This window comes from Callithrix jacchus, chromosome X, assembly GCF_049354715.1.
Source record: "Callithrix jacchus isolate 240 chromosome X, calJac240_pri, whole genome shotgun sequence".
In the NCBI taxonomy this organism is placed as follows: domain Eukaryota; kingdom Metazoa; phylum Chordata; class Mammalia; order Primates; family Cebidae; genus Callithrix; species Callithrix jacchus.
In genome coordinates this window covers 52551195-52569033 of record NC_133524.1, presented here as the reverse complement: position 1 = coordinate 52569033, position 17839 = coordinate 52551195, and the positions used below count along the sequence as shown (strand labels likewise).

General features: G+C 40.0%; 1 protein-coding gene across 1 annotated transcript; it reads right to left on the bottom strand.

The window, feature by feature from the left end:
* Positions 1-251: 251 nt before the first annotated feature.
* Positions 252-14883, bottom strand: LOC100400283 (X antigen family member 2). Its single transcript, XM_078363032.1, has 6 exons — positions 14690-14883; positions 13813-13898; positions 13235-13340; positions 11346-11500; positions 1176-1296; positions 252-364 (listed from the first exon to the last, which is right to left on the bottom strand). Exons 2-6 carry the CDS (start codon positions 13888-13890, stop codon positions 252-254), a joined length of 573 nt encoding a protein of 190 aa, XP_078219158.1. The 5' UTR covers positions 13891-13898; positions 14690-14883.
* Between the last annotated feature and the right edge of the window lie 2956 nt (positions 14884-17839).

The window sequence follows — 17839 nt, the reverse complement described above, 5'->3', positions numbered from 1 at the left end:
ATGCTTTAATATTTGATGATTCAGTATGGCTTTGACTCAATTTGTGTCTGTACCTTGTAGTGTTTAAGTCTTGCAATCAGGCATTCTGGGGTCTGGACTACCTTTCAAAGTAAGTCTGCATTTGAATTCTGCTTTCTGTTTTTCAAGGGGCAGTAATGTTCTCTCTTTGTATTATCAAAACTATAATATTGTGAAAAACAGAAAGCACATAATTTTGCTTCTTAATGGATAGCATACCTCCTCCTGGCATTTTAAATTGATCTGATTTTTGGCAGAATCATCCCCTGAACATCAGGACCATCTCCGCATTCGTCCCCGGTCTTTGACGGAGACAGCTGGTTGAGATCAGCTTCCAGGTCAGGCACTAAAAAATAAAAATGGTATCGATTCAAGCAGGCAAACAAGAAAGATAAATAAAGAAATGATAATATTGTTTTCCTCAGTGTTAGGAAATTAAATCCTGTCGGCCACTGTGGTAATAAATGTGATGCAAAGATGTCACACCTTTGTCTTCCTCTGTTATAAAATCTTACCTTAAATGACGATCTGAGGGGAAATCACACGACACCTCCGTTTCCTATACTTTACCATCGTGTATTATAAACTGTGAGTATCAGGTATCTAAGAAATCTGAAGCCTGATGCACGCATAGCATTTTTTAAATGTAACTTTCTGAAGGATTAGATCAATGTACTGGCGGGTCTACGACAAATCTTACATTCCTGACATCCATCCCCTGATTAGGCAACTTGAAAATTTTGGTGTGAAAATTAATGAAAGTTGTTTTTAGGTCCAAAGGCCCTAAGCATAACTTTCTATAAATGAATCCCATTAAAATAAAAAGTACCAAATATAACAGCAAAATCACTGTCTTCAGTGAAAGTATGGGAACCTGAATGCAAATAAATTAATGGACATTGTTGACAATCATATTCTAAAAACCTCTTAAGAGTGAATTGCTAAAATAATCCATTGGCCAAATTCGGTCAATATTTAGCTTGAAAATGCTATCCTTTGAGGAGGTAATTTCTATTTCTTGATGATCTTATCATACTCTAAATTATCTAATTACAAAAGTATTGAAGCAAGTTGTAAAAGTCCGTTAAAAACCATACTAATATAGTCAATATAATAATATACAGTATCCTGAATTATCCAGCTTTTCCCAAACATACTGTCAAAAATATTGATCAAAGGGAATAGTGGCTGTTCCCTTTGGTCCGTATTCCTTTGATTGAGCTCATTTCTGGGGTTGCTATCCTGCTTCACTGAATTGCCCCTTTTCCTGAGCGAACACTGAAGTAACATACAGCACAAACACATGCGAATATTAAGTACTTTCAGTAAAATCAGTCAGGTTTTCTAATAACGTAGACAGTGGGACAAACACAAACTTTAAAACGTAGTTTAAATTATTTTTCCATGAGTCAAGTGTTCTTGGTTAGCTTCAATCTCTAAGCCTCAGTTTTCTTATTTATAAAATGGGGCTAACATCCCTATGCAAATGGGCTTTATTCAGGGTGTTACGAGGTAGGGTTACTTGGCACTCTACATGCTGTTAAAGGGTGCTTACAACACCACTGACACCATGGTTGAGACAATCATACAACAACATTCTAAGAACATCAAATTAAACTAGTAAAATAATGTACATTTTTATATATAAAATTAAACTGTTTCATCTGATTTAGCAAGGACTGTATTTTCCTTTTTTAAAAAATTTTTATTGCATTTTAGGTTTGGGGTACATGTGCAGAACATGCAAGACAGTTGCATAGGTGCACACATGGCAGTGTGTTTTGCTTCCTTTCTCCCCTTCACCCACATTTGGCATTTCTCCCCAGGTTATCCCTCCCCAGCTCCCACTTGCTAGCCCTCCCCTTTTCCCCCCAATAGACCCCAGTGTTTAGTACTCCCCTCCCTGTGTCCATGTGTTCTCATTTTGCATCACCCACCTATGAGTGAGAATATGCAGTATTTCATTTTCTGTTCTTGTGTCAGTTTGCTGAGAATGATGTTCTCCAGATTCATCCATGTCCCGACAAACGACAAAAACTCATCATTTCTGATTGCTGCATAATATTCCATGGTGTATATGTGCCACATTTTCCCAATCCAGTCTATCATCTATGGGCATTTTGGTTGATTCCAGGTCTTTGCTATTGTAAACAGTGCTGCAATGAACATTCGTGTACGTGTGTCCTTATAGTAGAAAAATTTATAGTCCTTTGGATATATACCCAGCAATGGGATTGATGGGTCAAACGGAATTTCTATTTCCAGGGCCTTGAGGAATCGCCACACTGTCTTCCACAATGGTTGAACTAATTTACACTCCCACCAACAGTGTAAAAGTGTTCCTATTTCTCCACATCCTCTCCAGCATCTGCTGTCTCCAGATTTTTTAATGATCACATTCTAACTGGCGTGAGATGGTATCTCAATGCGGTTTTGATTTGCATCTCTCTGATGACCAGTGATGATGAGCATTTTTTCATATAATTCTTGGCCTCATATATGTCTTCTTTTGTAAAGTGTCTGTTCATATCCTTTGCCCATTTTTGAACGGGCTTGTTTGTTTTTTTCCTGTAAATCTGTTTGAGTTCTTTGTAAATTCTGGATATCAGCCCTTTGTCAGATGGGTAAACTGCAAAAATTTTTTCCCATTCTGTTGGTTGCCGATTCACTCTAGTGACTATTTTGTTTTTCCTTTGCCATGCAGAAGCTGTGGAGTTTCATTGGGTCCCATTTGTCTATTTTGGCTTTTGTTGCCAATGCTTTTGGTGTTTTGCTCATGAAGTCCTTGCCTACTCCTATGTCTTGGATGGTTTTGCCTAGATTTTCTTCTAGGGTGTTTATGGTGCCAGGTCTTATGTTTAAGTCTTTAATCCATCTAGAGTTAATTTTAGTGTAAGGGGTCAGGAAGGGGTCCAGTTTCTGCTTTCTGCACATGGCTAGCCAGTTTTCCCAACACCATTTATTAAACATGGAATCCTTTCCCCATTGCTTGTTTTTGTCAGGTTTATCAAAGATTGTATGGTTGTAGATATGTTGTGTTGCCTCCGATGCCTCTGTTCTGTTCCATTGGCCTATATCTCTGTTTTGGTACCAGTACCATGCTGTTTTGATTACTGTAGCCTTGTATTATAGTTTGAAATCCGGTAGTGTGATGTCCCCGCTGTGTTCTTGTTACTTAGAATTGACTTGGCTATGTGGGCTCTCTTTTGGTTCCATATGAAGTTCATGGTGGTTTTTTCCAGTTCTGTGAAGAACGTCAATGGTATTATGATGGGGATAGCGTTGATTCTGTAAAGTACTTTGGGCAATATAGCCATTTTCACGATATTAATTCTTCCTAACCATGAACATGGACTGTTTCTCCATCTGTTTGTGTCCTCTCTGATTTCTTTGAGCAGTGGTTTGTAGTTTTCCTTGAAGAGGTCCCTTACATTCCTTGTGAGTTGTATTCCTAGGTATTTTATTCTTTTTGTAGCAATTGTGAATGGCAGTTCGTTCTTGATTTGGCTTTCTTTAAGTCTGTTATTGGTGTAGACGAATGCTTGTAATTTTTGCACATTGATTTTATATCCTGAGACTTTGCTGAAGTTGCTTATCAGTTTCAGGAGTTTTGGGGCTGAGGTGATGGGGTCCTCTAGGTATACTAACATGTCGTCTGCAAATAGAGACAATTTGGCTTCCACCTTTTCTATTTGAATGCACTTTGTTTCTTTTTCTTGCCTGATTGCTCTGGCTAGAACTTCCAGTACTATATTGAATAGGAGTGGTGAAAGAGGGCATTCTTGTCTAGTGCTGGATTTCAAAGGGAATGCTTCCAATTTTTGCCCACTCAGTATGATATTGGCTATTGGTTTGTCGTAAACAGCTTTTATTACTTTGAGATAAGTTCCATCAATACCGAGTTTATTGAGGGTTTTTAGCATAAAGGGCTGTTGAATTTTGTCGATTGCCTTCTCTGCATCAATTGAGATAATCATGTGGTTTTTGTTTTTGGTTCTGTTTATGTGGTGAATTACGTTGATAGACTTGCGTATGTTGAACCAGCCTTGCATCCTCGGGATGAATCCTACTTGATCATGGTGAATAAGTTTTTTGATTTGCTGTTGCATTCGGCTTGCCAATATTTTATTGAAGATTTTTGCATCTATGTTCATCATGGCTATTGGCCTGAAGTTTTCTTTTCTTGTTGGGTCTCTGGCGGGTTTTGGTATCAGGATGATGTTGATCTCGTAAAATGATTTGGGAATTATTCCCACTTTTTGGATTCTTTGAAATAGTTTTAGAAGGAATGGTACCAGCTCCTCTTTGTGTGTCTGGTAGAATTCGGCTGTGAACCCGTCTGGACCTGGGCTTTTTTTGTGTGGTATGCTCTTAATTGCTGCCTCGACTTCTGCCCTTGTTATTGGTCTATTCATAGTTTCAGCTTCCTCCTGGTTTAGGCTTGGGAGGACACAGGAGTCCAGGAATTTATCCATTTCTTCCAGGTTTACTAGTTTATGTGCATAGAGTTGTTTGTAATATTCTCTGATGATGGTTTGAATTTCTTTGGAATGTGTGGTAATTTTCCCTTTATCATTTTTTATTGCATCTATTTGGTTGTTCTCTCTTTTATTTTTAATCAATCTGGCTAGTGGTCTGTCTATTTTGTTGATCTTTTCAAAAAACCAGCTCTTGGTTTTATTGATTTTTTGAAGGGGTTCTCGTGTCTCTATCTCCTTCAGTTCAGCTCTGATCTTAGTTATTTCCTGTCTTCTGGTAGGTTTTGAGTTTTTCTGATCTTCCTCCTCTAGCTCCTTCAATTTTGATGATAGGGTGTCAATTTTGGATCTCTCCATTCTCCTCATAGGGGCACTTATTGCTATATATTTTCCTCTAGAGACTGCTTTAAAAGTGTCCCAGAGATTCTAGCATGTTGTGTCTTCATTCTTGTCGGTTTCGAAGAACTTTATTTCTGCCTTCATTTCATTGTTTATCCAGTCAACATTCAAGAGCCAGTTGTTCAGTTTCCATGAAGCTGTGCGGTTCTGGGTTGGTTTCTGAATTCTGAGTTCTAACTTGATTGCACTATGGTCTGAGAGACTGTTTGTTATGATTTCAGTTGTTTTGCATTTGCTGAGGAGTGCTTTACTTCCAATTATGTGGTCAATTTTAGAGTAGGTGTGATGTGGTGCTGAGAAGAATGTCTATTCTGTGGATTTGGGGTGGAGAGTTCCGTAAATGTCTATCAGGTTTGCTTGTTCCAGGTCTGAGTTCAAGCCCTGGATATCCTTGTTGATTTTTTGTCTGGTTCATCTGTCTATTATTGACAGTGGAGTGTTAAAGTCTCTCACTATTATTGTGTGGGAGTCTAAGTCTCTTTGTAAGTCATTAAGAACTTGCCTTATGTATCTGGGTGTTCCTGTATTGGGTCCATATACGTTTAGGATCGTTAGCTCTTCTTGTTGTATCGATCCTTTTACCATTATATAATGGCCTTCTTTGTCTCTTTTGATCTTTGTTGCTTTAAAGTCTATTTTATCAGAGATGAGAATTGCAACTCCTGCTTTTTTTTTTTGCTCTCCATTTGCTTGGTAAATCTTCCTCCATCCCTTTATTTTGAGCCTTTGTGTATCCTTGCATGTGAGATGGGTTTCCTGGATACAGCACACTGATGGGTTTTGGGTTTTTATACAATTTGCCAGTCTGTGTCTTTTGATTGGTGCATTTAGTCCATTTACATTTAGGGTTAATATTGTTATGTGTGAATTTGATACTGCCATTTTGATGCTAGCTGGCCGTTTTGCCAATTAGTTGTTGTAGATTCTTCATTATGTTGATGCTCTTTAGCATTTAGTGTGATTTTGGAATGGCTGGTACTGGTTGTTCCTTTCTATGTGTAGTGCCTCTTTCAGGAGGTCTTTTAAAGCTGGCCTGGTGGTGACAAAATCTCTGAGTACCTGCTTGTTTGCAAAGGATTTTATTTTTCCTTCATTTCTGAAGCCCAGTTTGGCTGGATATGAAATTCTGGGTTGAAAGTTCTTTTCTTTAAGGATGTTGAATATTGGCCCCTACTCTCTTCTGGCTTGTAGAGTTTCTGCTGAGAGATCTGCTGTGCGTCTGATGGGCTTCCTTTTGTGGGTGACCGGACCTTTCTCTCTGGCTGCCCTTAGTATTTTCTCCTTTATTTCAACCCTGGTGAATCTGACGATTATGTGCCTCGGGGTTGCTCTTCTTGCGGAATATCTTTATGGTGCTCTCTGTATTTCCTGGATTTGAGTGTTGGCCTGCCTTGCTAGGTGCAGGAAATTTTCCTGGGTAATATCCTGAAGGCTATTTTCCAGCTTGGATTCATTCTCTTCGTCCGGTTCTGGTACACCTATCAAACGTAGGTTAGGTCTTGTCACATAGTCCCACATTTCTTGGAGACTTTGTTCATTCCTTTTTGCGTTTTTTTCTCTAATCTTGGTTTCTCGTTTTATTTCATTGAGTTGGTCTTCGACTTCTGATATTCTTTCTTCTGCTTGTTCAGTTTGGCTGTTGAAACTTGTGCATGCTTTGTGAAGTTCTCCTGTTGTGTTTTTCAGCTCCTTTAATTCATTCATATTCCTCTCTAAGTTATCCATTCTTGTTATCATTTCCTCGAATCTTTTTTCAAATCTTTTTTCAAGGTTCTTAGTTTCTTTGCATTGATTTAAAACACGTTCTTTTAGTTCACAAAAGTTTCTCATTATCCACCTTCTGAAGTCTAATTCCGTCATTTTGTCACAGTCATTCTCCATCCAGCTTTGTTTCCTTGCTTGTGAGGAGTTTTGGTCCTTTGTAGGAGGCGAGGTGTTCTGGTTTCGGGTGTTTTCCTTATTTTTGCACTGGTTTCTTCCTATCTTTGTCGATTTATCCACCTGTCGTCTGAGTAGTTGCTGACTTTTCGATTGGGTCTCTGAGTGGACGTCCAGATTGTTGATGATGAAGTATTTCTGTTACTTGGTTTTCCTTCTACCAGTCTAGCCCCTCCACTGTATGACTGCTGAGGTCCACTCCAGGTCCTGCGTGTCTGGGGTGCACCTATAGCGGCTGCAGAACAGTGAGGGATGTTACCAGTTTCTTTTTCTGCTATCTTTGTCCCAGAATGATACCTGCCAAATATCAGTCTTCTGGATATAGAGGGGTCAGGGAGGTGCTTGAGGAGACAGTTTGTACTTTATAGGAGCTCAAGTGCTGATCTGTGAGCTCTGTTGTTCATTCAGGGTTGTTAAGCTGCTACATTTAATTCTGCTGCAGCAGAACTCATTAAAAAAACCCTTTTTTCTCAGATGCTCTGTCTGGGGGGGTTGGGGCTTTCTTTATGTGTCCGTTGTGCTGTCCTGCCCAGCTACGAGGCAGTCTAGTCACTATTTGCCTGCCGAGCCTCTGCCCTGCTGGTGTGAGGTCCACCCTGTTGCTGCAGGCTCTGCCCTGCTGCTGCGGTCTCCGCCCTGCTGCCACTGGCTACGCCCTGCAGTGGAGTCTCTCTGTTGTGGCGGGTTGCCTCAGCAATGGCAGCCTGTGTCAGCAATGGGAGTGTACCTCAGTAGGGGCGGGTTGCCTCAGTAATGGCAAACGCCCCTCCCCCACCGCACTGTACCATCCTGGGTTCAGCTGTGCCCACAGTGAAACTCTGCACCTGGAGCATTTGGAATCGCTGTTTTGTTTGTCCCACTGCCCTGGCCCAAATGCCGTTTCCCTAGAATCTCCTGGCCTGGCTCACTGTCCAAGTCCCATTCAATCAGATGGATATGCCAATCTGCCTTCTCAAGTCTCAGATTGCCGGTTAAACAGGGCACCCGGACCAGTGCGCTTTGTGTGGAGCACTGTGGAGCGCCGCTGCGCTGCAGCGCCAGCCACCAACTGCAGCGGCTGCCACCTGCACCAGCCAAACCTGCTTCACTGGCGTCCTGCATCTCTTTTATACCTGGGAATTTCCCCGTTCTGTGGGCAACAAAGATCTGTCTGGAAATGCGGCCCTGACTCACCCTCCATGCATTCACTGAGAGCTTCAATCCTGGGTTGTTCTCACCATGCCATCTTGAATCAGTCCAGGACTGTATTTTCAAGAATGCAAAATAAACCTCAAAGAAAAAGATAAGATTCATTGTAATCAGAGACTGCATGAAGCTGCAAACTATGCTCTTCACTTTTTCCCGCCAACTTTCAGCAAGTGTTTGAGATCCTTTCCTAATGTTTTCTTTCCTCCTGTTACTGTTTATGGTATAAATCATGATGCACATCTAGGACTCCTCTACCCACCCCCCACCATAGACATTCTTTCTTTCCCTTCCCAGCACGTTGAATCTCAGTAGCACCTTGATCTTCTTCTCCCTTCTGACCAGGTGTAGGATCTTGACTTTCAGTGGGTGGTTTCTCTTCTTGAGGCTCTTCATCACTGGGCTCCTGGACCAAAGGTGTGGCTTTTTTTCATATGTTTGTTGGCTGCATAAATGTCTGCTTTTGAAAAATGTCTGTTCACATCCTTTGCCCACTTTTTGATGGGGTTGGTTTTTTTTTTTGTCAATTTGTTTTACTTCTTTGTAGATTCTGGATATTAGCCCTTTGTCAGATGGGTAGATTGCAAAATTTTTTCCCATTCTGTTGGTTGCCGGTTCACTCTATGATAGTTTCTTTTGCTGTGCAGAAGCTCTTAATTTTAATTAGTTCCCATTAGTCTGTTTTGGCTTCTGTTGTCATTGCTTTTGGTGTTTTAGTCATGAAGTCCTTTCCTATGCCTATGTCCTGAATGGTTTTGTCTAGGTTTTGTTCTAGGATTTTTATGGAAGTAGGTCTTATGTTTAAATCTTTAATCCATCTGGTATTAACTTTTGTATAAGGTGTAAGGAAGAGATCCAGTTTCAGCTTTCTGCATACAGCAAGCTAGTTTTTCCAACGCCATTTATTAAATAGGGAATCCTTTGCCCACTGCTTGTTTTTGTCAGATTTGTCAAAGATAAGATGGTTGTGGACGTGTGGTGTTATTTTTGAGGCCTCTCTTCTATTCCATTCGTCAATATATTTGTTTTGGTACCATGGTGTTTTTGTTACTGCAGTTTTGTGGTAGTTTGAAGTCAAGTAGCATGATGCTTCCAGCTTGGTGTGTTTTTTTGTTTTTTTTTTTTTTTGCTTAGGATTGTCTTGGCTATCCAGGCTCTTTTTTGGTTCCAATTATCTCTTTTTACACCTGAACAAATTCCCCTTTGTATAATTAATTATATCATCACATTCATTTTAATCTATCATTATCATTATTGATATCAAAATATGAAAGAGGTATATATCATGAACAGTATGATACAAAAAAAGAAATGGAGAGAGAAATGGAGTTGTAGCAGAAGACATCTAGAACCACTAAATATTTGTTTCTTAAACTAAGTGTTATCAAGGGACCACTGGCAAATTTCACAAATTCATTCATCATGTTTGTGATGAATAGATATTCAAGTATTACTGGGATATATTTAATAATGTATGCATTCCTAGCTTATCAACGATTTCATCTATATTCTGAAAATATTAGAGTTTAAGAATGTATTCACTTTCAGGTGGGCATAGTGGCTCATGCCTGTAATCGCAGCATTTTTGGAGGCTGAGACAGATGGATCACCTGAGGTCAGGAGTTTGAGAACAGCCTGTCCAACATGGCAAAACCTCATCTCTACCAAAAATACAAAATAGCTGGGCATGGTGGTGCATGCCTGCAGTCCCAGCTACTCAGTAGGCTGAGCAGGAGTATCACTTGAACCTGGGAAACAAAGGTTGCAGTGAAGATCATGCTGCTGCACTCCAGCCTGGGCAACAGAGCGAGACTCTGTCTCATAAACAAAACAAAACAGAATGTATTCACTTTCAGTTATACTATATATTCAATATCTGTGTATTCTTCATATTCTGTATTGTGCTTTTCCCATTCTCTTCAAGACTGTGGAAACTAGCTATTTTAAAATTAACAATGTGTTAAATGTATTACTTTTGGATTAGTTTTCCTTTTACTAATGGTTCATACCTGTCTGTTATTATGTACGTCTTTCCTTTTCCATTAGGTTTATTCTGTTGCTCTTTTATTATTATATATATGATTGCTATTTTATCATGTAATTTGCTATCTATTTTAATAAGATGTGCATTTAAGGCTATGATCTTTCTAAGAATACAACTGAGACTTGTTCAATAGGCTCTTGAAAACTATCTTTTAATGTGAATAGTTTAACAGAATGGTTCAGCAGTGCGGAGTAAAAACATTTAGATAATTTCTTCCCTGAAACTGGAATTCTTCCTGCAAATTCAGAAACTCTTCTAGTTAACAGTCAGCAATTTGGAAAACATGTGTAAAAGATACTTATGTGGACTACTCAGGAATTAGTACCTTATGGTCTTTGAACTTTAAGTCCTATCATCTGATGTGTCAGGCTAGAAACCTGTAATACATAACCTATTATATGGTTAGAGGTGATAATATCATATGTGTCTTTATTATACACAGTAGCTCATGAAGACTGACAGGAGGCCAGGGAGCATGCTTAGCACAGGCATCTTACACCCACCTTGAGCATCACTGACCTACATGCGTTCTCCCTACTTCATCGACCACAGAAACTAGACTGTCTCTTGCTATTTTATTACTCAGTCATTGAAGGCTTCACTGTGGGAAGGCTTTAAAATGCAATTATTCTTTAAGAGCCAGACAATTCAGAAATTGACAAAATCCAAGAATACTCATGAAGGTCTACATACTGGAAAACAAATATCAAGCAGAGTGCCCGCTCATTTTCTTAGGAGCAATGAAATTTCAGCTCAGATACTATAATTGGACAGAATCTGATTGTTAGGAAAAACAAATCATGGAAACTGGAATATCTTTGTATTCTGTCCAACAGAACAAGAGCTGAGCATTGAAACAGATTTTTAATACATTTGATTTGAATTCACCATTTTCAATAACAGCAAATTTGGGTGTAGAATTTAGGGAATTTGTCCAGAATCTCACAAATTATCATAGATCTGATATTCAGTGCTCAGCATATTTCACACAGTCTGGTACTACAAATGCATGATGTATTTGTTAAAAGCAGAAATTGGAAAAGAATCTGAAAATTGTTAGCTGTTGGTTATACTCAGAAATAAGTAAATGCTTTAATATTGGATAATTCAATATGTCTTTACCCAATTTGTGTCTGTATCTGGTAGTGTTTAAGTCTTGCAGTCAGGCATTTGGGGTCTGAACTACCTTTCAAAAAAGTGTGTATTTGAAACACGTTATTAAATTGGCAATAATGTTATCTCTCTATGATCAAAATTATAACATTATAAAAAATAGAAATCACATAATTTTGCGTCTTAATGAATAACACACCTGCTTCTGGCATTTTAAAGTGCTCTACTTTGGGTAGAATCTTCCCCTTGACATCAGGACCGTCTCCACATTCACCCCCAGTCTTTGACTGACACAGCTCCTGGAGATCAGCTTCCAGGTCAGGCACTAAAAAATACAAAGGTTGTAAACTTAAGTAAACAAACATGAAGTATAATTAAGGAAGTAATAATATTCTGTTCCACAGAATTATGAAATAAAAGCCTGTAGGTTAGTGTGATAATAAATGTGACACAAAGATGTCACACCTTTATTTTCCTGTATTATGAATTCCTGTTTTATTTTATGTATTTATTTTTTAATACAGGGTTTCACTCTATCTTCCAGGCTGGAGTACAGGGGTGTGATCTCAGATGACTGCAGCCCTGACCTCCTGAACTCAAGCAATCCCCCGTCTCAGCCTTGTGAATAGCTGAGACTACAGGCACATGCCACCACCAAGGCTAATTTTTGTATTTATTTTTGGCACAGAAAATTTTCTGATGTTTCTCCATGTTTCCCAGGCTGGTTCCTAACACAGGCTCAAGGGATCTACCAGCCTCCGCCTCCCAAATTGCTGGGATTACAGGTGTGAGCCAATGCAACTGGCGTGAAATCTAATTTAAAATGACAATCTAAGGATAAATCACACTGCACCCTCATTTCCTATACTTTGCCATTGTGCTTTATAAATAGTGAGTATCAATTATGTAAGATATCTGAAGTTTGCTGTATGCATAGCATTTTAATAATAACTCAAAGGTAATTTTCTGGAAGATTAGATCGATGAATTCCTGGGCTTATGACAAAAACTTACAATTGTGACAGCTGCATCTTGTTGAGGTAATTTGAAAATTACTTGGTTAAAATTAATTAAAGTTATTTTTAGGTCCAAAGGCCCTATATATAACTTTTTATAAATAAATCCCATTGAGAATATAGTATCATAAATAAGAGGAAAATCGCAGTCTTCCAGTGAGAGTTCAGGATTTAAAAATTATAATTTTATAGTACTTTGATTTTATAGTGCTTTAATTTTATAGTACTTTAAGTACTATAATTTTATGGTATTTTGAGTTTTCTAATTATAAAAGTGTTTAGGCAACTTTTAAAATTTCCTTAAAAATCCACCTTTTACCAAAGGTACTGTCAAAAATATCGATCAAAGACAACAGTGGCTGTCGTTCACTAAGCACTTTTCTGGAGTTGCTGTACTGCTTTACTGAACTGTGTTTTCTCCTGAGCCAATACTGAAGTAGCTTACAGTAGAGACACCTTCGAGTATCAAGTATTTTAAGCAAAATCATTCATGTTCTCTAACAACGTAGATGACAGGAAGAACACAAACCTTGGAACTTAATATGAATTCTGTCTCCATGACTCAAGTGTTCTCGGTAAACCTCAATCTCTGAGCATCCATTTCCTTTCTATAAAATAGGGCTAACATCCCTATGCAAATGGGATTTATTCAGGGTGTTGTAAGGTAGGGTGACTAGAAAAGGATGCTTACAACACTGTTAACACCACAGCTAAGCCAATCATACAGCAACATTCTAAGAAGATCAAATTAATCAAGTGAAATAATGTACATTTTTATATATCAAATTAAAGCTTCATCTTATTTAGCAAGAGATGTATTTTCAAGCATACAAAATTAATCTTGAAAAAAAAAGAGATTTATTATATCCAGGGAATGCACGAAGCTGCAAACTATGCTCTTCACTTTTCCAGCCTACTCTGAGCAAATGTTTGAGGTTCTTTCCTAACGTTTTGTTTCCTCCTTTTACTGGTCATGGCATAAAGCATGATGCACACATAGGCCTCCTCCCCACAACAGACATTATTTCTTTCCCTTTCCAGCACCTTGAATCTCAGCTACACCCTGATCATCTTCTCTCTTCTGATCAGGTGTAGGATCCCGACTTTCAGTGGGTGGTTTCTCTTCTTCAGGCTCTTCAACACTGGGCTCCTGGGACAAAGGGAAGGCAGTGTGTGTGCAGATACAAAGTCTTGTTATTAATACATGTCAATAATAAAAATATACAGAATACACAGATACTTCTAATCACAAGTAAGTCTAAAGACACTTCTCCAACATTATCCCATATACTTATTCTTCACAAAGTTACTCTTCCCAAAGAGAGGTTACTCTAAGACAGTTACCCTCAAAGGCTTTGGAAGCCATTTTAATCTATGTTGGGATGGATTTGTGCAATCTGTTATCCATAAGCATGAGGAGGAAGTCATGGTAGAGAACACAAGATTATCCATGCAGGCAAAACCAGAATGTAATCCTCTTGGATTAGTCTTTCCTTCATGAGATGCCATGATCAGTTTTATCAACATGAAAGACATTTATCAGTGTATCGATACTAGTGCAACAACACTATCACAAAAGAAATTTCTGCTAATAAAAAACACAGAAATGTCAAAGCACTCACAAGCATAGTCCCAGTCAGCTCAGGAGGCTGTAAACTTCTTGGCCTAGGCCTATATGTTGATCTTCCTCGCCAACTCATATTTCACTCTGCAAACAGAATACTGTGATTGGGAAAGTGTGTTTGAGAGAATAGTTATATTTGACTACTTCCATGGCCAAATGTTAAATCTCAGCCAGTAAAAAAAATGGAAATACTTTGAAAGTAAGTCCTAGGGCGAGTAGAAGTGTGTATATCTTCTGAATCGAATGCTTGAAAAGCCACTTATGTTTGGCAAGCTAGCAGACCAATGTCTTAATGCTCCTGGCAAATGACACGGGATCTTTCCCATGAGGTTTGGTTTCACAACTGGATTCTCCATCGTGGAGATATTTAAACTTATACAGCTAGAGAATTAAAACTGCAGTGACCACGGCTTTCATCACACATCCTTTGCTTGGATGATTTCCTCCCTAAAATCAAAGTTTTGTTGGAACACACAGTCCCCCCAATTCGAACCTCCAGGGCGGAGTTGAAAAGTTGTGACACAGCATTGGGTGGTTGCCACTGGACACTTCTACCAGGCACTCTACAGACCTTGGGGCTGCGGTCACCAGCTCATAGCATTCCCAGTTCCCAGGCACCTTCCCTACTGCCCACACAGCCCATTCCTGGGTCCCCACCAAGAAGTCTGGAATCTGTCCCCTACTGGGGGTTCCAGACACTTCTAAGACTCTGATACCTCCAACAGCACCCCCAACACTCACCCCATCTTCATCTGATCCCCCTTCACTCCATGGCCCACCTTCCTTATGACCTGGAGGCTCTTCTGCCTCTGAGGCTACAGACCACACTGCCTCCCCCTCTGGAAGCCTGCTGGCTCCTCCTCACATTCACTCACATTTGAATTCCTGGGAGGACTGGCCTGTGGACCTACAGGCTGCATCTCAGTAGGAGACAGAGAGTCCAGACAGCTGGAACGCTACCCTCACAGTCTCACAGCTCCACAGCGTTCACCACGTGGGCAAAGGAGCTGAAGGGAAGACGCCCAGTGAATATGTGCTGTCAGGCAAGCACCCAAGGAGCAAGCACACTGAAGTCTGTGCCTGCCCGGCCTTGCTGCACCCCATTCCATGCCATGCAATCCTCCTTCCCCTTCCTGTTTCCCACTGAGGACTTTGGAATGCATCCTCTGTGAGCGGGTTTCCTATGCCTCAGGGCCTTAAATACAACAAATAGTTTCCCCCTTTCATGTTCACCTGATCTTCCTCCCCTCTACGGTCCTCCTTACTCCCTTGTCCGGCACCTCCAACGACAGCAAGGCCATGGTTGCATCGCTGCCTGTTAGGAGAAGGATGGTGCCCTTCCACCTAGGAGGCCATGGACCATGTCTACGAGCTTCTCCTCACACTCACTCACACTTAAACCTCTAGGATTACTGATCTGCGAACCCACTCGCTGACTCCTAGTCGGCAAGACAGAAGGAAGTCACTACTTCTTCTAGCACAGCTCTGCAGGGATGGAGGGCAGACAGCAAGGCACATGGACAACAAGGGACTTGGGCAGCAAGGGGCATGCACACTGAGTCAGGCACATACAGGGTCAGCCGGGGATTTCCTGCTGTCCCCACATCCGAATCCCCAGTATGTTTGTAGTAGAAAGGGACTTAAGAGCTATTGTTTTCTCTCTCTCTTGCCCTAACATTTTTATGCATCCAAAAACTTTGGGAACGGATAGTCCCATGTCAACCTTAGTGATTGATGTGTCTCAGAAAGGCCATTTGCAACAGAAATTATTTCAATGTCTACATTTATACATGCCTTTTTTTTCAGACAGGGTGTTACTCTGTCACCCTGGCTGGAGGGCAATGGCATGACTACCACACTGCAGCCTGGATCTCCTGGGTGCAAGCAATTCTCAAGACGCAGCCTCCCGAGTAGTTGGGACTACAGGTGTGTGCCACCACACCAAACTATTTTATTTATTTATTTACTTAGAGAGTGAATCTCACCATGTTGTCCAGGCTTGTTTCAGTTCCTGGGCCCAAGTGATCCTGACACCTTGGCCAATTTTTATGCATGCTTTGATTAATAACTTCCTTCTCTGGTCTGAGATTTTCTGCCGTGCTACTACCAATGAATTGAACCACTTGTGTAGACTAAATAAATTCACACCTCTTCCTTTTTTAGGTTGTATTATTGCACATTTTAATCTCTGGACTGGCAACTGATTTCTCTGAATATACCTGTAGGCCATTCAGACAGTGTATGGTGCAGAAATACCCATACATATGATATGGTTTGGCTCTGTCCCCACACAAATTTCTTTTTGAATTGTAGTTCCCATAATCCCCATGTCCTGTGGAAAGGACCTGATGGGAGGTATTGAAATCATGCGGGTGGTTACCTTCATGCTGTTCCTGTGATAGTAAGTTCGCACAAGATCTGATGGTTTTATGAGGGGCTTTTCTCCTTTTCCTCATTCTACTCTCTTCTGCTGCCATGTGAAGAAGGATGTGTTTGCTTCCAGTTCTTCCATGAATATAAGTTTCCAGAGACCTCCCCAGCTCTGTGGAACTGTGAATCAATTAAATCTCTTTCCTTTATAAATAACCCTCTCTCAGGTATGTCCTTACAGCAGAGTAAGAACGGACTAACATAATATTGGTCCCAGAATTTGGGCTTAGTCTATTGTGACATGATATACAGCAGTGGTGACTATGCTCATCATATACTCTGCTCCCCAAATATCAGCCAAATAACCTGTTCATAAGACAGTGCTGGCATTATTTGCATAAAGCTATAAGGTAGAGCACTACCTCCGCAGAGACCCTAGTATGTCAGATGTGGAAGGGCTTTAGGTATATTTGTTCTGCTTTTGATGTCTGGTATAAAGTGGGTGTTTTAAAGTGGGGGATGGTTTGGTTAGAATTAGGTAGGAGTCATAATGATTTAGGATTGGTGGATGCAGCAAGACAATACTTTTTAGACAAGGGGTTCAAAGAGTTTTGGATTTGAAAATTTTCATTTGACACTTTTTATTGAGGAGTTGATGGATCTTTCAGGCAATTTCTGGAAAAAACAATAAAGAATTTTTGCAATTTTTATTTTCCTAGGTAAGAGATTCCTGTATTAGTAAAATTATGTTAATGAAGCCAGTAAAGTATAAACTTTCATTAATATAGACAGTAAACTGTGCCCATGAGTCCTGTTCTTATTACTTTTAGATTACCTAGCAGTTTAATTTGCAAAATAGTATAGGGAAGGAAGGGAAAGATAAGAAAGGGACCCTGATCAGAATGTAGCCTTTTATAAATACATTTGTTGAACTGACACCTATATATTCTAAGTGGCTCAGCTTTTTTTTTTTTTTTTTTTTTAAGATGGAGCCTCACTCTGTTACCCAGACTGGAATGCAGCAGTGGCACGATCTTGGCTCACTGCAACCTCTGCCTCCAGGTTCAAGTGATTCTCCTGCCTCAGCCTCACAAGTAGCTAGGATTACAGGCACGTGCCATTACACACTATGTCCAGCTAATTTTTTTATTTTTAGTAGAGACAGGGTTTCACCATGTTGGCCAGGCTGGTCTTGAACTCCTGACCTCAAGTGATCCGCCCAGCCCAGCCTCCCAAAGTGCTGGGATTACACGAGTGAGCCACTGCACTTGGCCACAGCTGGGCTCCTTTTAAGGAGATACCTTGAGTAGGAAAAAAGAGGTTCCTCAATTCTCTCTCTCTCTCTCTCTCTCTCTCTCTCTCTCTCTCTCTCTCTCTCTCTCTCTCCAAAAAGCTGCTTGAGTAGACATTGTAGTTCTCAAAGTTTATTTAAGGAATGAGAGCAGTCATAATCCTGATCTATTATTTAGTTTATCTGTTATCATTTTTGTTCTTTCTTGACAAGGACACTGTCATTACTAAATTTTACTTGCATTTTCTCCTTGTTAACTCCAGTTTTTAGTATAGTGCACTCAGAAGTGTTCAAAGATTTGGAGATAGTGACATCTGGGTTTAGATTTTCTATGAGCATCTAATTAGCAAATAGTTAAAGTCAT

Bases quoted from the DNA above. Each gene is read 5' to 3' on its own strand.
- LOC100400283 (XM_078363032.1), bottom strand. From the start codon at position 13,890: ATGAGTTGGCGAGGAAGATCAACATATAGGCCTAGGCCAAGAAGTTTA. The intron at 13,341-13,812 runs GTGAGTGCTTTG...CCTTTGTCCCAG, and splicing joins AGCTGACTGGGACTATGCTT to GAGCCCAGTGTTGAAGAGCC. The intron at 11,501-13,234 runs GTGCTGGAAAGG...TGTATTTTTTAG, and splicing joins GGGTGTAGCTGAGATTCAAG to TGCCTGACCTGGAAGCTGAT.